Source organism: Microtus pennsylvanicus, chromosome 7, assembly GCF_037038515.1.
Source record: "Microtus pennsylvanicus isolate mMicPen1 chromosome 7, mMicPen1.hap1, whole genome shotgun sequence".
NCBI lineage: Eukaryota > Metazoa > Chordata > Mammalia > Rodentia > Cricetidae > Microtus > Microtus pennsylvanicus.
The window spans coordinates 91586456-91604889 of record NC_134585.1 but is presented as its reverse complement, the minus strand read 5'-3'; the positions used below and the strand labels follow the sequence as shown (position 1 = coordinate 91604889).

The following is an 18434-nucleotide window of genomic DNA, read 5'->3' as shown; positions in this document are numbered from 1 at the left end:
GATGGTGTTTCTACTTCTAGGAGGAGAGAAAAGGAAACACCGATTTACAAAACATCTAGTAATTTATTTCTAATTAGTACCATCTTGAAAGGATGCCTCTAAAACCCTTCCATGTGCTCGCGCTCAGGCACCTGCGCTGTGGCGGGTCTTCCCGATGGCCGAACTCAACCCCACCGAGCCCCCACTTCTCCATGGCAGTGAGCAGCAGAGTCACACCATCCATCAAGAGCAGCCGTTACGCCATGCTTTTCTCTTGCATGTGGACCAATCTGTGTGCACTAAGATGTGTTGATACTCTGACTTGCTTTGTCCAGCTGGACCTTTGACCTACATTGTGCAGCACTGTTAGAGACGTGCTATCCCCGAGTAATCCCTGAGAGCCTACAACACAGGCATTTCACACTTTGTCACTAAGCACTAACGCGCGGCGTTCCCAAAGAAATAGTTAGTTCAAAATGGGATCCATGCTGTGTGAGCTGTACAGGTCTGTATGTCCACAGGAGGGAATGTGGAGCTAGGGGACAGGGCCAAGGGCCTGAAACACAAGAGGAAGTCTGCCAGGGCTTCAGGATGATCTCTGAGGATCAGCTGTATCCAGCAGCAAATTGGTAAGCCAAAGCTGTTTTCACTTTATAACACAAGCAGTTCTGAAGCTGACCTCCATGGCCACTGAAAGCTATTAGAAGGAAAAGCCCGAAACAGGCAGAAAACGACACTGCCTCTTCAAAAATGACTGTGAGAACTAAAAAGCAAAATTAAATTCAAATCAAAAAGCAACTTGCGGCTGTTGTCGAGCATCCTTATTGTACCCTTGACAGGAGGAGTTTCATTGCCGAGAAGGAAAATGAGTATATATTTTACCTTGGTTTTTGCATTGACATTCGCTCCCTGCTTCAGAAGGAAGTTGACCATTTTCACGTTCCCATAGTGACAGGCCACGATTAATGGGGTGTAACCAAGCTGCAATGACGAATCCCAAATTACAAGTATTATACTTCTGGTAGTTAATCAACAAAGGAAGGTTCCAATTATTACACATGATATCTTTTGGGTGCAAATACAGGTTGAGCAGCCCCTAACCATACAGAACTTTACAGCAGCAAGGGAGATAAGACACACAGGTAATTTAACTTAGTGAAAAGAACTGACCAGTGCAAAATGATAGGCTATGTCAACAGGAGGAAGAACTCTAGTGGAAGAAGCAGGTGGAGGTGAGCAAAAGGTGGTGGGAAGAATGGGAAGATGGGAAGATGTACAACAGAGTCTTCCGTCATGACATATTCATAGCACTCAAACTGACTAAGGTTGTCGTATCTGCACAAAACTTGCACCATAGTGAATCCATCAATATTTTATTCTGAAGGAGAAAGGGAGCCCCTGAGGCCTCATCCCTCCCAGAGGGGCTATCAGCAATTAACACTTGTTTGGGGAGCAATGTCACTGTCTTTAGTAGTGTAGCTATAAATAAGCTGCCCTGACTCCATGGAATAACTTCCCACCTATGCTCAGAGAAGATCTCAGCCAACCAAGAATCAGCCAAGCCTGAACTGGGGACAACAGTGACGAAAGATGTGCTGTACCTTTGTGCAGGCATCCTGGTCAGCCCCGTGTTTGGTGAGAATGTCAGCGACGTTCACTTTGTCTTCTTGGGCTGCAAGGTGTAAGGACGTGAGCCCACTCTGCAGCAAGAATGGAAGCAAGGGAACACATCAGAGAGGGAAAGACTGTCATCTACCGGACCGTGTCTTCAAAGGAGCTGGAAATCATATGGCCTCTCTCCAGGCATCCATATTCTCACATTTTAGACAAATCCTTACAGCGAACATAAGTTTTCAACCAAGGTCTCTGTAGCGAATGACATTTTCTGTTTTCTGCATTTGTTATGTTCAATTTGAGTCTTTAAAATAGACCTACCTATACCTCCTCATGAGTCTACCTATTTACTTAAATTAACGGACTATATAAATATTGTTGCAACTATATACCTTGGCAATAATCCATATTTTCATCAATAAAGTATCATATTAATGTTTAAAATATATTGAGTTATGGGAAGTAGGCTCAGAATATTTTTTCCAGCATTCGATTTATTTGGGGGGGTTAAGGGTTGTCCTCTAGATGGTAAATTTTTATATATATCACTGTAATATTTAACCAGTTTTATGAGGGGGAGGTTTATCCTTTGGACATCCAGTAATCAATGTGTTGATTTGAATACATGACTAAGGTTCAGTTTGAATTAATTTCTTTTTTAAAAAATTAAATAATAGAGCGGGGAGAAACAGTTTATTCACCCAGTGCCACATCCCAGCAGCCTCACTATAGATAAGTAGCTCCCTCAAGCAAAACTTGATTTAAGGGTATCAAATACAGTTTTAGCAATTTTTGAGTACTTTTGCTATACAAGAAAGAACTCAGATGGTGTAGACATAGCTGTGAGCCACATTCCTGCCTATATAGAGTCTACAGTCTAGTTTAGGATACATGTATGCTATGTCTTCTACCTCAACTAATACTCCAATATCCTTAGTATTTTTTATCTTTTTCTATTTTCAGTGGGTATTGGTGATTGGACATAGGGCCTCCAGGATAGCACATAAATACTTCATTATTGAGTCAAAACCCCAGTTCCCCTTTTACATTTTATTATAAAACAAGTTCTCACTAAAGGGCCCAGACTAATCTCAAGGAGGTTTTGAGTTTATACGGCTCCTGATTCAGCCTCTCAGTAGCCATGAGTACAAGCCTATGTCATCAAACCTAGCAATGCTGCTACCTTGGTCAAGGTCAGTTAGCATCCTGGCTAATAGGTCAGCAATATTGACCATAGAGATGGAAAGCTCATTCTCCCCATTAGCATGACCTTCAAAGCCCATTGCTTCTAGCATGACACTAATTCTAGAAATGAATAGCCAGTCTGACCACTAAAAACAAGGGTGGCACACATAGAGAAGAATATTCTGGAACCCTGTTGGGCTTTCGAATGAGGGCATGATGCTTATTAATACTTGAGCTAGCTGAGCTCAGCTTTGAGTTTCATAAAACATCAGCTTGAGAAAGAAATATTTTTTAACATTAAAATTCTGTCAGTTATAAACAAATATCATTTAATCAAACAGCATGAAAACCTTAATATTGATAAGGAGAGGATACTTAATGATCTGAATATTGGCTAAAAACAAAAGATTCTTTTTAGAGTTGATTTTTTTCTTGTGTTTTCTTGAGGGAGAGTCTCTAGCCCAATGATCTCAAAGTCGGGATCTTCCAAAACTGAATAATTTTCTTCATGGTTGGTTATTCAAGTAAAAAATCTCCTTAAATATTTGCTAGCTGGCTGCTTAAATTCTTTGAAAGCAAGTAGTAATACACTAAAAAGGGCACCAACAAGGGGAACAGAGTAAATCCACATATCTATTTTAAAAATTAAAAACCATACCATCAGAAGTATTGTGATTAGTTTCACTACCATCTCGAATGTTTCTCTTTGAGTTGTCAATGAGAACTGACCTGAAGACACCCTAAACAATACAGGCTATTTATCTTGATTGATAATCAGAACTTGATGATGAGACCTTATCACTAAAAACACTACATACTTTGGTCACAGGACATGAAAAATCAAGTTGCAACTGGCCAAATATCTTCCCCTCTGATGGATAGTTCTCACAGTATTGAAGGTGTTATGCAGGCTGCTTGGGGTTGGCAGGAGACATCAAAATGCTCAGCCAACTGGGAACCTGTGTGTAGCATGTTTAATAAAAACTCAGAGACAAAAATTGGGGTTCAACCTGAAGACCAGTCACTGGTTCTTACCTCTATCTCAGTCCAAAATGGCAATCCTGCCTCTAGGAATCTCAGAATCTTGTATTCATCTCTAGTGCTGGGATTAAAGGCATGCACCACTACTGCCCAGTTTCTATGGCAAACTAGTGTGGCTACTGAGATTAAAGGTGTGTGCCACCACTGCAAATTTTTCTCTCTGAACTTCAGGCAAGCTTTATTTATTAAAGTACAAATGAAATATCACTACACCTGTGAATCTGTGTAATAAGATAAGTTCATAGGTGCAATAGTGGCACAGGTGTTATGAAGGTCACCAATTGCTTTATGAATGGGTTTAAGGCTCACTCTGTAGGATAAACATGCATGCTTGGTACTGAAAAACTGTGGCTGGGTAGGGTTAGCTCACAGGCGCCAAGAGTGAATTAATTATTTTGCTAAATGTACACAATATCAAATATCTGTCTATATTATAAATGCAGATTTCTGATCTCACCAGAGAAATTTTTTATATAATAGATATCTGTTAACATAGAAAATAATAACTGATTAAAGTGCACAAAATAAGTATCTGTAGATTGCTCACCCATAAACAGGGCATTGATAACATCCCTATCTCCAATATTCGGGGACTATCATGGCAGAAGGGACAAAAAGAATGTAAGAGTCAGAGGTTGGTCAGGAGTAGAGCAAAACAAGGTCTTCTGGAAATGACAGGTCTGTTGCACTTAGGAACCCACAGCAGTTTTAGATGCCAGCACAAGTACTACACAAGTTATAGCTAACCCATATTCCTGCAGAGAAACAGAAGAGGGACTCATGAGCCCCTAACTGGAGAGATATGGACAGTTTATAGCTTCTAGGGATGGGTAAGTCAGTTTCCTTTTTGAGCTATCCCTATCAATAGGTCAACTTCCACCAGTAGATGGTGCCATGTCATTGAGTCTATGGGCTGCACAAATTGAACACTATGTGTTATTTAAAAAAAAAAGACAAGGGATTAGGAGGGGATGGAAGATGGGAAAGTAATGGAAGAAGAGTGAGGGGTGAATATGACCAAAATATATAGAATGACATTCTCAAAGAATTAATAAAATATTACATATAAAAGGATTTTTATCCTACTCAAGATAGTACTTAATATTTAAATAAGTTTTCTCCTGACTATTTTCAAATGAATATGCTTTTAGTCATATTATAAACAATTGTATGCCCTCTCCTCTTTAAACTGATATTAAATAAAATATTTTGTATCTCAATGTCAGGATTTCTCAATTTGAACAAATAATCAACTGAAAAACAGGATTTCAGTTTGGTTCAGACTTTCCCTACTGTCTGGATGCCAATAGCTTTCACTGTTAGGTTTTATGTTTATTCTTTTTAAAATGCATATCTGGGAAGACTATACAAGCCCTGTGTTATGGTTTAAACATATCTGTCAAAATTTCAAGGCAAACTAAATATCCAAATTCACATATTGATGCTACTTGAAGTTGGGGTCACTGGGCTGACTTAGAATTCTGGGAGTCCACAAGGATGAGGAGCCCACCTTCCATCTGTGATGCTCTCGACTGCATCCTCCTGTATCACGAAAACCCTCACCAGATGCCACAGATCTGCTCTCAGCATCCTGCTGGACTTCTCAGCCTCCAGAACCACAAGCCAATTCAAACTGTTATTCCTTATAAAGTTTCCAGTCTCAAGTACTTTGTCACAACAAGAGACCACAGCATGACACCTTAAGAAAAGGATCTGGGAGGACTTTCAATAAAAAGGACTTTCAACACGAAGATGAAGGATGCAATGAAGGCACTTCCGAGTGATAAAGTCGGGGACCAGAGCTCTAGACACACTGGAGACAACCTAAGGTATCACAGTTCCTCGAAAGGGTGCATGTTATCTAACCCCTCTGATGTTAGTAAGCAAATGTGTACTTGATATTCCAAAGATACTGGTTAAGTTACTAGCCACACATGGAAAGCGTAGTGTTTGTGAAAAATCCTAAGTTTAATTTTTATCTTGCCCAATCACATGGTACAAACAAAAAGCACCAAGAGATTCAAATAGCCAGGTAGGAAGCATAACTATAATTTTTAGTTTCTCAGCAGGTGTTTCCAGGTTGATATAAGTAAGTTAGTCTGTAGTAGGCATACACTTTCATGTTTGAATGATTTTACCCTTATATGCTTGACTATTACATTATAATTAATATAGTCAGCTACAAAGGCTATTCACTGGGAGGGGGAACTTAGATTATTGTGGAGCTTTCTCTAAAATGGATTTCTAACCAGATCCACTGTCTAAGGTGGGCTGAAGGTGCCTTAAGAGTCTGTATTTTACTAAGTTCTTGGGCCACAGTGCAGAGGTAACTGTCATTTGGCTTGGATGGTAGACACGGACCTGTTAACTCATATTCACCTGTTGAAGCCCAACTTCAAGTTGGAACTCTCTTATCGGTCTCTGTCCCTGGATCCCTAACGACTTTCTTACTGCAATTTGCAATTACCACCAGCAGAAACTAGGGCACTGTGGCTGCCAGAGTGCTTAGTTCTTAGAAACTATGGGCTAGCCTCTTGAGATGTGCACACCACGCTGAGCAACTGTGAACTCAGAGTGGTACAAAGAGATAATGAAAGTGACTTGAAAAGACAAGTAAAGACCCACAATGCAGGTTTATGGGAAGTAAACCCATGAGAACAACTGGCATGCTCCCCTGGCTTTCTAGCTTGCCTTCCTTGCTAACTTGGGGTTTGTGACATAGCCTTGCTTCTTTGGCGCGTGCGCGCGCGCACACACACACACACACACACACACACACACAGCTCATTTCTTTGCTTGGCTTCTGTTTAAATTTCTCCAGCAGACTTTATTGCAGCCAGGGTCTAGAAAACAATACCTTGGTTGACATGTGGATATTGGCTCCTTTTTCCAGAAGCAAGGTGACCATATCTGTGTGGCCTTCTTGTGAGGCCAGATGCAGTGGGGTGACCCCTTGCTTCGTCACAGTGTTAGTCTCAGCTCCATAGCTCAGCAGTGTGGAAGCTATCTGCATCTGGTTCTTCTTGGCAGCAATGTGTAAAGGAGTGTAACCATTCTACAACAGAAACAAAAGAATGAATGTGACACACACAGTACACACACACGCATCATACACACATCACATCACACACACACACACACACACACACACAGAGAGAGAGAGCACTTAGTAAATACTCCAATGTTGACCTCCAATGAAAATAATAAAGCATAACCAGCCAGAAAAGATAAATGTAAGCTTTTTAATTCAAACTCTTACTTATGACATTTCCATCTAACCATACCCATCTTTGTAACCAAAGACAAAATAGTCCCCATTATACTCAAGAATAGATACAGACATAAAAGCATGAAACCTGAAAGTCTCGTCATTATTACATTCTCTCCCAAATAAGAAAGTATGGCAGATACCTCTTCTATGCGATAGTTCTTAAATACCTGGAGGTGGATTTCATCTCTAGCTAATTAATTCTCTAGAGTCTTCTCTCTTCTAGGCTAAACATCCCATTCCTTCAATTCTTCCTCACCCTTTGGTCTCCCTGAAAAACGACCTACTCTGAGCTATGATCTGCCCATAATGCTCCCAAACACACAATTTCATATCACTGAATTCTATATATCAGATCCAATTCTAACCCCACAGAATCAAATTGAGCAACTTCTATGGGATTGCTACAATGCTTGTATTCTAACTCGAGTGTTCTTTTCACTCCTTGAACAAATGCTGTTGCAGTCCCAGAATAAGCCAGGCTCTGATAGGTAAAGGAACACAAAGGATGATAAGATTTGTGTTGTTAGGAACCTGATGTGACATTACTCTTTTCCAATCATGATCAATATTTTAAAGATGTGATCCTAAAATATACTTTTTTAAATAAGTGACTGAAAGATGTGACATCGTGTATAATTTCAACATAAATACATATTCATAAACAGCACAAACTAAGATAGTCTGTTGACAGGTAACCAGGCTTGGCAGGAGCTGTGTTTGATTATAGATGAATGATATACACCAAGAAGGGGCTGGGAGTCTAGAGGCCCACTTAAAAAGATCCACAATGCAGCTGACCCAGATGCACATTGAAAAGGCAAAGAAACAAGAGACTCTTTATAGGGGCAGAGTGAGAAGTTTGGTGCTAGAAGGAACAGGGATATGAAAGTTCTGTTTTATAGGCAAGAAGGAAAAACCTATAATGCCTTTGTCAGGTTACATTTCTCAGTATCTAAAACACTGACTGCTAGGAAGAAGATTCATCTCCACAAACTCCTCTGCACTCTCAATGGATAACTTCCAACTCTAAAAATCGCAAAAAAAAAAAAAAAAAAAGAAGGAAAAAAAAAAAGGTTTGTAGAAACAGAACAAAAAGGGAAAAGTTATCAAAAAATTATAACTATCTCATTGCAGTTATTTGAAAGCAAGGTCCATGTATACTCAGATTATAGCTACATGGCAGCTGGGGCTGTGGTCCTCACCTTGGCAGTGGCATGAGGGGAAGCACCCTTCTCCAGCAGCAGCAGCGCCACCTTCTGGTTGTCATAATGAGCAGCAACATGGAGCGGGGTAAGGCCATTCTGTAAGGGGGGGTGTTTAAATCTCAGCATTAATACATTAGCGTTAGCTGCTCGGAAGCTACCAGGATGCATGGACGGTGCTATCAATTAATTACATGTTAATTAATTAATATGGTCAATGGAAAGAAAAAACATAATATGATAATTTTCATATTAGAAACACAACTAAAATGGAAAATGTTTGTGCTGAAAATTAGCAAAGGGCAGCTTCCTGGTCATGACAAACAGAAGTTAAATGTCTGTGTACATCACAAGGATTCTTCTTGGCATAGAGGAGCCGTGGGCTCCTTAGGATAAGAATACACATTAGAGACACTGCAAGAAAAAAAAAATGCTTCTAAATTGTAGTGTCTGACAACAGTCGGGCCATGTACGTGTGTATTTGCTGTACATTTGCCTGGAGCATTCATCTTCTTTTTTGATAACTGTGGTGGCGCATGCCTTTAATCCCAGCAGAAGGAGGCAGAGGCAGGAGGATCTCTGTGAGTTCGAGGCCAGCCTGCTCTACAAGAGCTAGTTCAGGACAGACATCAAAACTACAGAAAAACCTTGTCTCGAGAAAACAAACAAACAAAAAAAGTCAACAGTCGATGATTAAAGCATACTATGGAAACTGCTTACCTTTCCTGCCGAGTCTGCGGCTGCGCGGCGCTGCAAGAGAAGTTTTGCCACATCCAAACTTCCATACTTGGCTGCTACGTGCAGGGGAGTGAAACCCTTCTATAGTGCGACAAAGAAATATGAAAATTAGGGAATTAGGGTTTTTTTTCTTCAAGTCCTTACAAAACTTTTGTTAACCCATTAAACAAACACTATTGATTCTCCATTTGTTAAAAATGACGGCACGATATCTGTTATGTAGATAAGTAAAAGGGTTAGGAATGAAATTTAAGAGGAACTGGTAGAAGCTCTGTTAGGCTTCATGGGGTGAACAACAAATGTATCTGAAGTACTGGAGACTGAAACTTGCCGTTAACAGATTTGAGGTTCATAATATCCTCTGGTGTCAGTATACTGTTCTGATTTATGAATGGAAAACAAAATACCAAAAAGCCTGCCTTTCCTTTTGCCTCTAACGTGAACACAACCAAGTAAAAAGCTGCCTTTGATTTCTTTCATTAATATTTTTCATTAAAAAATATTTCTTTAAGTTTTAGAATATTTAGGAAGCTTGACTTAAAAACAATTATTTGATTCAACTGACATTTTTTTTTGCAAAACTGGCTAGATTATCTACATAATAAAAATATTCTATTAAAAATACCTTTTTAACATTCTGACATTTCTCCCCTTTCCCAGAATACCATGCTGTCCAAAGACCAATTTATCTAGTCAAATCTATCGTCCTGGTTTTCCATTGGCTGACCAATAACCAGATACTTAACCACACTGAAGCTTCAACAATGTGCTTTTAAAGGATGCCTGTCCAAGTCTGGACCGACAACCAGGGAGCTTGCATGGGACCAACCTAGACCCTCTATGTATATGTGACAGTTGTATAGTTTGGTCTACTTGTGGGACTCCTAGCAGTAAGAGTACAAACTGTCCCTAACACTTTGGCTGGCTTTGGGCAACCTATTTCTCATTTTGGGTTGTTTTGCCAAGCCTTAAGACAAGGGGTGGGGATAGTTTAGTCCTACCAAAACTTGGTAAATCATGTTTTGTTGATACCCATGAGAGGCCTGCTCCTTTCTGAACAGAAACAGAGGAGGAGTGGATTAGGGAGGGGGCAAAGGGAAGGTGGAGGGAGGGAATGGGAGAAGAGGAGGAAGGGGAATCTGCAGTAGAGTTGTAAGATAAATGAATAAATTTTATTAATAATAAAAAGATGCCTATCCTATACATTTATATGCACACATTCATTGTTCTGTGAGCCTAACCAACAGCCATACTTCAATGAGTAGCATGCTATAAATAGGGTCCCAGTCCTGAAACCTCCAGGTGGCACAGGTCCTGAGCTGTGATGTCTACCCGTCCTCCAGGGCAGATACTTCAGTCACCTGCTTTTCTGGAACAGTAGTGGGAGTTGGAGAATTCTAACACTGACCAGGATATAGAAAATAAACCCAGAAAATACTTCTTCTGCACTGAGCACTATTTAAGTCCCTGTACTGGGTGACTGTGTGTGTCAACTTGACACAAGCTTGAGTCATCAGGGAGGAAGGAGCCACAGTTGAGAAAACGCCTCCATAAGATCCAACTGTAAGGCATTTTCTCAATTAGTAACCAATGCAGCAGAGCCCAGCCCACAGTGGGGCCATCCCTGGGCTGGGGGGTCCTGGCTTATATAAGAGAGCAGGCTGAGCAAGTCATGAGGAGCAAACCAGTAAGTGGAACTCCTCCGTGGCCTCTGCATCAGCTCCTCCCTCTAGGATCCTTCCCTGTTTGTGTTCCTGTCCTGACTTCCTTCAGTAATGAACAGCAGTATAGAAATATAATCCACAGAAGCTCTTTTATCCCCAATTTGATTTTTGGTCACATTATTTTTTTTCAATGCAAAAGACCCTAACTAAGTCCCCATCAAAATCATTATTCAATGATTCAAATAGTCATCTCCCGAGAACCAATACTGCCCTTTCTTAGTGCCATAAGACAAATTATTTTTAATTATGATAATGTTTTTCTTTCTATCAAAAAAGAAAAGAGAAAAAAATGGTCTTAATAGTTGTTGGAAGAGAGTGGATCGTCTGGCCTTTCCCCTGTGTGGGACAGATGTGGGAATTACTTCTTCCTCGAGCATCCATCCCCAGAAATTCGACTGCTGCCAAGGCTCCGCTCTGTGCACCCTGGGCACAACAGGGTTGGATGTCGCTACCCTGGGGTGAAGTTGATTTCTCTGACACAACCTCACAGGGAGGAAGAAAAAGAAGCTCCTTGTCCTTACAATGCAGCTGAAGTTGGGCTGACCCCTCTGTACAGCTGGAAACCCTTATCAGACAAAACTGCATAGTGATGTCAATGCACAGTGATGGGCAAGGGTAGGGGACATCGCTTGAGTCACAGGGCCACTCCTCCCCATGTGAATCTCAGCAGCGCGTCATCTCCCTCTGGTATTTATAAACACTTTGACGGCTTTAACGATGACGAGTCACCAACATCCAGCCGGCCTCGGTCACTAAACTGTTCTGTTTAACAACCGCTTCTATTTTATTGCCCTACTGTACTATGGCATTGGTTATTTTTTAAATCCTAAAAATCCTTGAAAGACAAGAGACTATTTTCCACGCTTCTACCTTTACACATATTAATTCTATTCCTCGTCCACTGGGATGGCCTCCGTGTTTCATGGGTTACCATTATCCACTGTGCATTTGTTGTTTAGGGTCTAAGTTCTGATTTTTTTTCTTTTTGAAGAATTTTTTTTTTAACATTTGTTCACCTTTTCAGGTGTCATAGTTTGAAATTTTGTCAATGTGTTATGTCAGAACATTTTAAAAGATATATTATTCTTATTCTACGTATCAGAGTGCATGCCTGAATGTATGATGGTGTACCACATGGCACTTCAGAGGGCAGTAGAAGGCGTCATAATCGCTAGAACTGGAGTCATAGGTGGCTGTACATTTCTTTGTGAGTGGCAGATCCTCTGTAAGTGCAGCAGGTGCCCTTAACTACTACGCTATCTCTCCAGCCCCATTTCTGAACATTGTTGACAGTCATGGTCCAGTAGGCTTGTATTAATAGTAACTACTGGGCAGTTCTCACTTCTGAGGGCTCAGAGGTCACAGCGCGACTGCAGTCCACACTTATTAGCTTCCCTCTAGTCATGCACAGTATTTACTATGTAATTTAATGTCATTTTAATTCATCTGAACTGCTATTGCATGTGTGGGAAGCATTTTACCCTGGGACAAGCTCATGTATTCTAGGATCCTATGTGCCTTCTTTTTCTGTTCTTCTGCACTCGCTCCATCTAATTTTCTCCAGCTATGTGGGCATGTTCACACTTTATTGTAACTCATCTCCATGTAGTGAGTTTCTAGCGAATATATCCAAGAGAAGGAAAAGCGGCCCTGCATCACCATGGAGCCTTGCACACGGGTTAGGATAGTATAGTCTTTGTTTGGTGTTAGTACCTGTGCTGATGTGCTCATGAGTTGATATGCAAACCTCTTCTGTGTAGAAACTGAGGTAACTTGGAGAAGAGTGAAGGCAGGAAAGGTTGCTGTGGTGGTTTGGATAAGTGCCCCCCCCACCCCCATTGGCTCAGGCATCTGAATACTTCGTCTCTAGTTAGTCACACTCTTTGGGGCAGTTATGGAACTTATAGATACAGCCGTGCTAGAGGAAGTATATCAATAGGGATACCTTCTGAATGTTTACAGCCTGGCCTTACTTCACATTCTTTTTCTGCTTCCTAGTATGCTGATAAAATGTGACCACCCAGGTTCCTTCTCTGGCCACCCACTGCCATGTCATCCCTGCCATTGTAAGCATCGACCTTCTGGAACCACAAGCCAAAATAAACTCTCTCTTATATAAGCTGCTTTTGGTCATGGCAATGTATCTTAGCAACAAAAAAGTAACTGATACAGTCGGATACTACAAAGGAAATGAGATACCAAATGAGAGGTGGGGCAAATACTGGGAAAGGCGGGATGAAGCAAAGGGAGCTGTAGCTCAGCTCTGTTACCCAGCAGAAAACAGTGCTAATCTAATGCAGTATTTTCTACTTCATCATTGATGTCATTTGGACATATTAGGGACCCCCTTTTTTCCCCTAGAGAATATGTTTTATAGCTTTTTTATTATGAAAAGAAAAAGTAACCTTTGCTTTGTGGTAAAGAAGTTATGATAATTACATTTCTGGATGCTTATACCAAAAGGAACTAGCACTTTAATTAGAAGATAGGAATATGAGACTTTTCCTTGAAGATGTTACATAAAATTTTGCAATCCCTTCTCATCGTTTAGATTACAGTCTAAACAACTTGAGGAAGACACAAGTCAGAGGCCTGGCAGAGGTTTTTCCCCTCCTAAAGCTTCTGCAGTTGAGCACGGCCTGGACTTGGCACTTGCGCTCTCTTAGCTGGCTCCTTACCTTGGTCGCTAAGGAGTGTGCTGCTCCTGCTTCCAGCAGGACAGAGGCCACGTCTACCTGTCCTTCCCGAGCAGAGATGTGCAGGGGTGTGTACCCATTTGTAGTGGCTGCATCTGGATGAGCCATATGTTGTAGAAGTAGCTGGACAATTTCTGTCTTACCCAGTCGGGAGGCAATATGTAAAGGCGTCTGTTCCTCCTACAACTCAAGGCAAGAGATCAGTTAGCTCCTGGCAAACCCAATCTTACTAGGAATGTGTGCTTCTCAAAACACTCAGTGATACCTTCTTCGAATCTCTACTCAGAAACAAAAATTGTTATTACCCTCCCATGGCTTCATTTGTATTTGTTGTAGAGTGATCAATTTGGTTACAAAATCTCCCTTAAGTTTTTAAAATGGTTTTATATGTTTGTTTGTTTATGTGTATGAGTGTACATGTATGAAAGTGCAGCATGCATGTACAGTTCCCGTGGAAGTCAGAAGAGGCATCAGATCCCCTGGAACTGGAGTTACAGACAGCCATGAGCTCCATGTGAGTGTGGAAGCTAAAACCAGTCTTCTGAGAGAGCAGCAGGTACCCTTAACTACTAAGCCTTCCCTTAGATTTTTAAATAGGTTGTACTCTCATAAACTTGGTCTTTGCTTGATGAACACCCAAAGAGCATCTCTTAACTACTTAAGTCTTCAATCCTATCTTATGCTTACTAGTATGCGAACTCGTGGTTTTGAAGAAGAAAGAAATTCAGTCCAGAAATCCTAAGACCTAGGTTCTCCTCCTCCAAGAGCTTTCACTGAGAGGCAGGGTTATTCTGGGAACGGAACTAAGAGAAAAGACCCAACTGGAAAATGCTATTCCTACTTCTCTCCTGAGCCAAGGACACAACTGCTGGTCATTTTGTTCTAGGAGAACTGCGAATAAAGACGGCATTGTGATATGATTTAAAGAGAGGCTCTTCCAGGAAGTGCTGCAGATGGGCCTGTACCACACATCTAGGACTTCAAAGATGAAATGGAACGCTGGCAAAATGAAAATGGAGGGAACTCTCTGCCAAGTGATTTTTGTTCTAAAAGCAGAGAGGATGGAGCTGAATAGAAGGGATAGGAAGATCATATCCAGCGAGGCTCATAAGATCACCTGACTCTAACGTGTAGTCACAGATAATGTTCTCAGGGTTTATAGAACCAGGAAAAGCCACTGTCTCTTATAAAAGTAAAAAGGAGCATGCTGTTAGGAATGCAAAGGGGTGTATCTTTATAATCTTCCCCAGGGTAAGTCATCATAAAAGCAAGGAAGGAAAAGCTGGGGAAGCTGCCAGGGATAAAAATGAAAGGAGAAAAAAATATAATAGATCTGTCCAAATAAATATAATACTTTAACATTATTTTTTAAAAATATATAGGAAGAGATGAAATAGGATAACATGAGTTTCAAAGAAGGGAGAAATTAATGAGTTCTATAAAAATCCTCAGCTTATAAATTTCTTTTGTGCATGATGCATATATGACTTGCCATAGTAGGCACCAAAAGGAAGCATAAAATGTACTATTTGCTAACTTTTCCAGTTAAAATGAACAAGAATGTAATGGGGTCTCGAAAGAGATACGGTAAGATGGTCAAGAAGAAAATGGCCAGGACAAAGTGAGCAGGAATGAGCAGAAAAATAAATGGTGAAGAAGCATTAGGTCAGGATGCTGAGAAGAGACCCAGCGACTGTCTGCAGCAAGGGTCTCCTGTAGACCTCTGCCGGGATAGCCCAGTAGAAGGGGGTGCAGAGAGTGACACACTCAAATGTAGCTTTAAAAACTATTTTTTATTTTATTTTTTAATATTTATTTATTTATTATGTATACAATATTCTGTCTGTGTGTATGTCTGCAGGCCAGAAGAGGGCACCAGACCCCATTACAGATGGTTGTGAGCCACCATGTGGTTGCTGGGAATTGAACTCAGGACCTTTGGAAGAGCAGGCAATGCTCTTAACCACTGAGCCATCTCTCCAGCCCCTAAAAACTATTTTTTAAAGAGTATTGATTTTATTTTACATGTATGGGGAAATTGTGGCTTTTAATGAGTAGGGAGAGGTTGGCGGATGATGACGTTTGGAGCACTCTCTAGTCAAGTAACAATCCCTAGCAGGCAGTAGTTCCTGGATTGGTGATGTTAGTTAATTAACCAGGAGTTACTGGTTAAATGATTTACTGTGATTCCCTAGCCCTCAGACCCCAGAGTGGGAAGGGCTTGTCTGTTCACTTCTCTGTTGGTTTGTTTAAATAAAAGTTAATCATGCTTTATCTACTTTAAAAATGCTTTTGGTATATTTCCATTTGAAAATGAAAAAGTAAATAATATAATTTTATTATTATGAAAATCTTTCAATGTTTAAGCAGGTATATAAAGTCTTTTCAGGCTTGGGCATTTACTTCTTTGTTGAATGGCAAAACTTGTATCTGCTTCCTTGGGATAAATTTAACCGAAATCAAGGCACAGAATTGGGAAGCGCAGAAGACTCAGGAGAATGACAAAATTACAGAGGAGTTCTGGTCCCCTGACCCTTTCCAATACAGCCTTTTCACAAAGCATAAGGGACTGGGCCACAGCCCAGACAGGAAGCAGGTGGTCTCTGCTTCACTATGGAAGTCTACTATTTATTTTGCTCCTAGGCAACCAAAATTAGGGAGACTTGCTGAACCCAAGCTTTTTACAAAAAGATAGAAAGAACAGCATCTGGGCCAAGGTTTAAAATTTTGATGAGATTCCTGCTACTAATGCTTCCCCAAACCATGTCTGCTGTCAGCTGAGCAAAATTTTAGGAGTTGAGCTTTAAATAAGCTTAAACCCGAGGATCCTGCCATTGCTCAAACCTAAAAGCAAAGGCAAGGCCCACAACTGTGCTAACAGAACACATCTCTAAACAAAAGGGATTCCAGAGGGCAGACCTTGGTAGGCTTCTGACTTAAATCCACGAAGGGCAAAGGACAAATAGGGACTTTCAGAAAGGACTGGCCAAGGTCAACACATTGGCTCACCAAGACACAAATGCATAGTGACCCCAAATCTGTCTAGAAAAATATGCCTCATGCCATGGGCTGATGAGAATGCAATACCTGCATTTCTGCTTTTTGGGGGTGGTGGTGGTGGTGCTGGGTAATAACTTGCTAGTCTATCTGGGTTCTCTAGCAATGAGTTCTACCTTCAGCCCCAGCTTACAATTTTAAAATTAAAAATATTAATGTGATTACATGCATTTTCTTTTGTTACATATTGGAAGTAGGAAAAACATGACTTAGCCCCTGGTTATATGAAGATAGCATATTTCTTTAAAAAATCCAAGAGATAAAACTACATACCAAGAGTTCTTGAGCATGAGCCCAATGTAACAAATGAGCAGAATTTTAAACTATTTCCTCTTTGGGAAGGGATGAGTTCCAGAGAAGTGGTATCAGGTGAAGAAAGGAACTTGTCATAAACGTGCTTCCTTCCTGTCCAGTACCTGCCCACCTTCTTCTGAGAGAAAGCAGGCATCTCCTGGTCTTGTGGCTCTATCAGGGATGTCAATCATCACCTTCCCCTCCCTAACTAGGCTGATTTATGGGCAGGGCTCAGAGCTGATCCCAGGCTCAATACAGAATATGACGAAAAACTACTCATTTTCTTGGGTAGGTGGGGCAGAAATGAGAGCCTAAGATACATAACAGTTTGTTGACTTCTTTCAGCAAGCCACACACCAGTCAGCGGGACTTTGATGGAGAGGAATTATTGTCTCCTGGCAGAACCAGTTAGGAGAAAAAAAATCAGAGGTATGGAAGGTGTTTTATTTACTCTAATTATGTGATCACAGTTCATCAAGGACATCTTGAGAAGAGGGCAGAGCCAGTCACTAAAACCACAGTGGAGATCCTAGCCATGCCACATACCAGTCAGTTTAAAGTTTCATGAACTCAAAAAAAACGTTAAGAGGTATGCAGTAAAACAGGTCCAGAGAGAGAAAACCTCAAAACAGGCTAGAGTGTGTTCAAAACTGTACATAGGCTTAAGAAAGAAAAGAGAAAGAAAAAAAAGAGAAAGAATGTAGATAGATAAAGAAAAATAGCTTTAAAATGATAATATATATGTATGTATGTATGTATAAAGACTAAGCCATGTAAAGATAGAAAATACACATGGAGACTGGACCCTATACAGTATTATGTTAATTTTGAATTTTTTGATTGCTGATAAACAAATGACAGCTTCCAAGAGACCTGGGGTCTGAATGAGACTGCTAAATTGACAAATTTAGATACTCTAGTGCTCTCTTAACTTTAAAAAAGAATTTTGAAAAACTGTCAAATGGAAGTCAAAAATACTTTGGCAAAGAGGTTTTGCATTTGTTTCCACAGGAAAGGAGAGGCTGTGGGTTCCTTCAGAATTAATGTGGATCAGGTATGATTGGTGAGATCTTCTGAATCTTGACAGGCGATGTATATCAGCAAAAGTTATAGCTGATCTTCTCAGGACTTGGCCATTATCTCAATTTTCTCTGGGACCACTAAAGATGTTTTCTCCCACAGGCAACAAGAAGCAGTCTGGGAAACATAATGCCCACTTTCCCAATAGATAGAGTGAGTGGCTATTGGCTACTTGGTGGGTTACGGATGTTTGTTATCATTTGGGGGAAAACAGGAATATAGGATAAAAAGACTACTATTAATCTAATATTTTGCATTGGCATGGATTTTGGTATATTGATAGAAATTAAAAGTTATTTTTGTTATACTGTATATTTGTTTCTATTCCTGTTTGGGGTCTTGTGCTTATGCAGCTTGTTTAAAAATGCAATGGATAATTAAGAAAGGAGTAGTTAATCATAATAATCAAACTATTCTGTAAATTATGTAAAATTAGTCACATGAGGTATGTTTTTAAGGTTAAATGGGTATATTTTAGACAGATGATTCTCAAATACTTCAAAGACCTTTAGAATGTGGCATTTAAGATGTTTAATAACCCCAGGTTTTTCAT

At 40.4% G+C, this 18434-nt stretch overlaps 1 protein-coding gene across 50 annotated transcripts in view; it reads right to left on the bottom strand.

Annotated features, from left to right (window-relative positions):
• Positions 1-18434, bottom strand: part of Ank2 (ankyrin 2) — a 521939-nt gene that overhangs the window by 79796 nt on the left and 423709 nt on the right. For 49 of the 50 annotated variants that reach the window (XM_075981403.1, XM_075981421.1, XM_075981404.1 and 46 more), the window contains 6 exons: positions 13433-13630; positions 9013-9111; positions 8293-8391; positions 6677-6874; positions 1581-1679; positions 862-960 (listed from right to left, as the gene is read on the bottom strand). In XM_075981403.1, the coding sequence (XP_075837518.1) occupies positions 862-960; positions 1581-1679; positions 6677-6874; positions 8293-8391; positions 9013-9111; positions 13433-13630 (792 nt within the window). The remainder of the gene's footprint in view (positions 1-861; positions 961-1580; positions 1680-6676; positions 6875-8292; positions 8392-9012; positions 9112-13432; positions 13631-18434) is intronic. The other variant, XM_075981401.1, reaches the window with a different exon arrangement.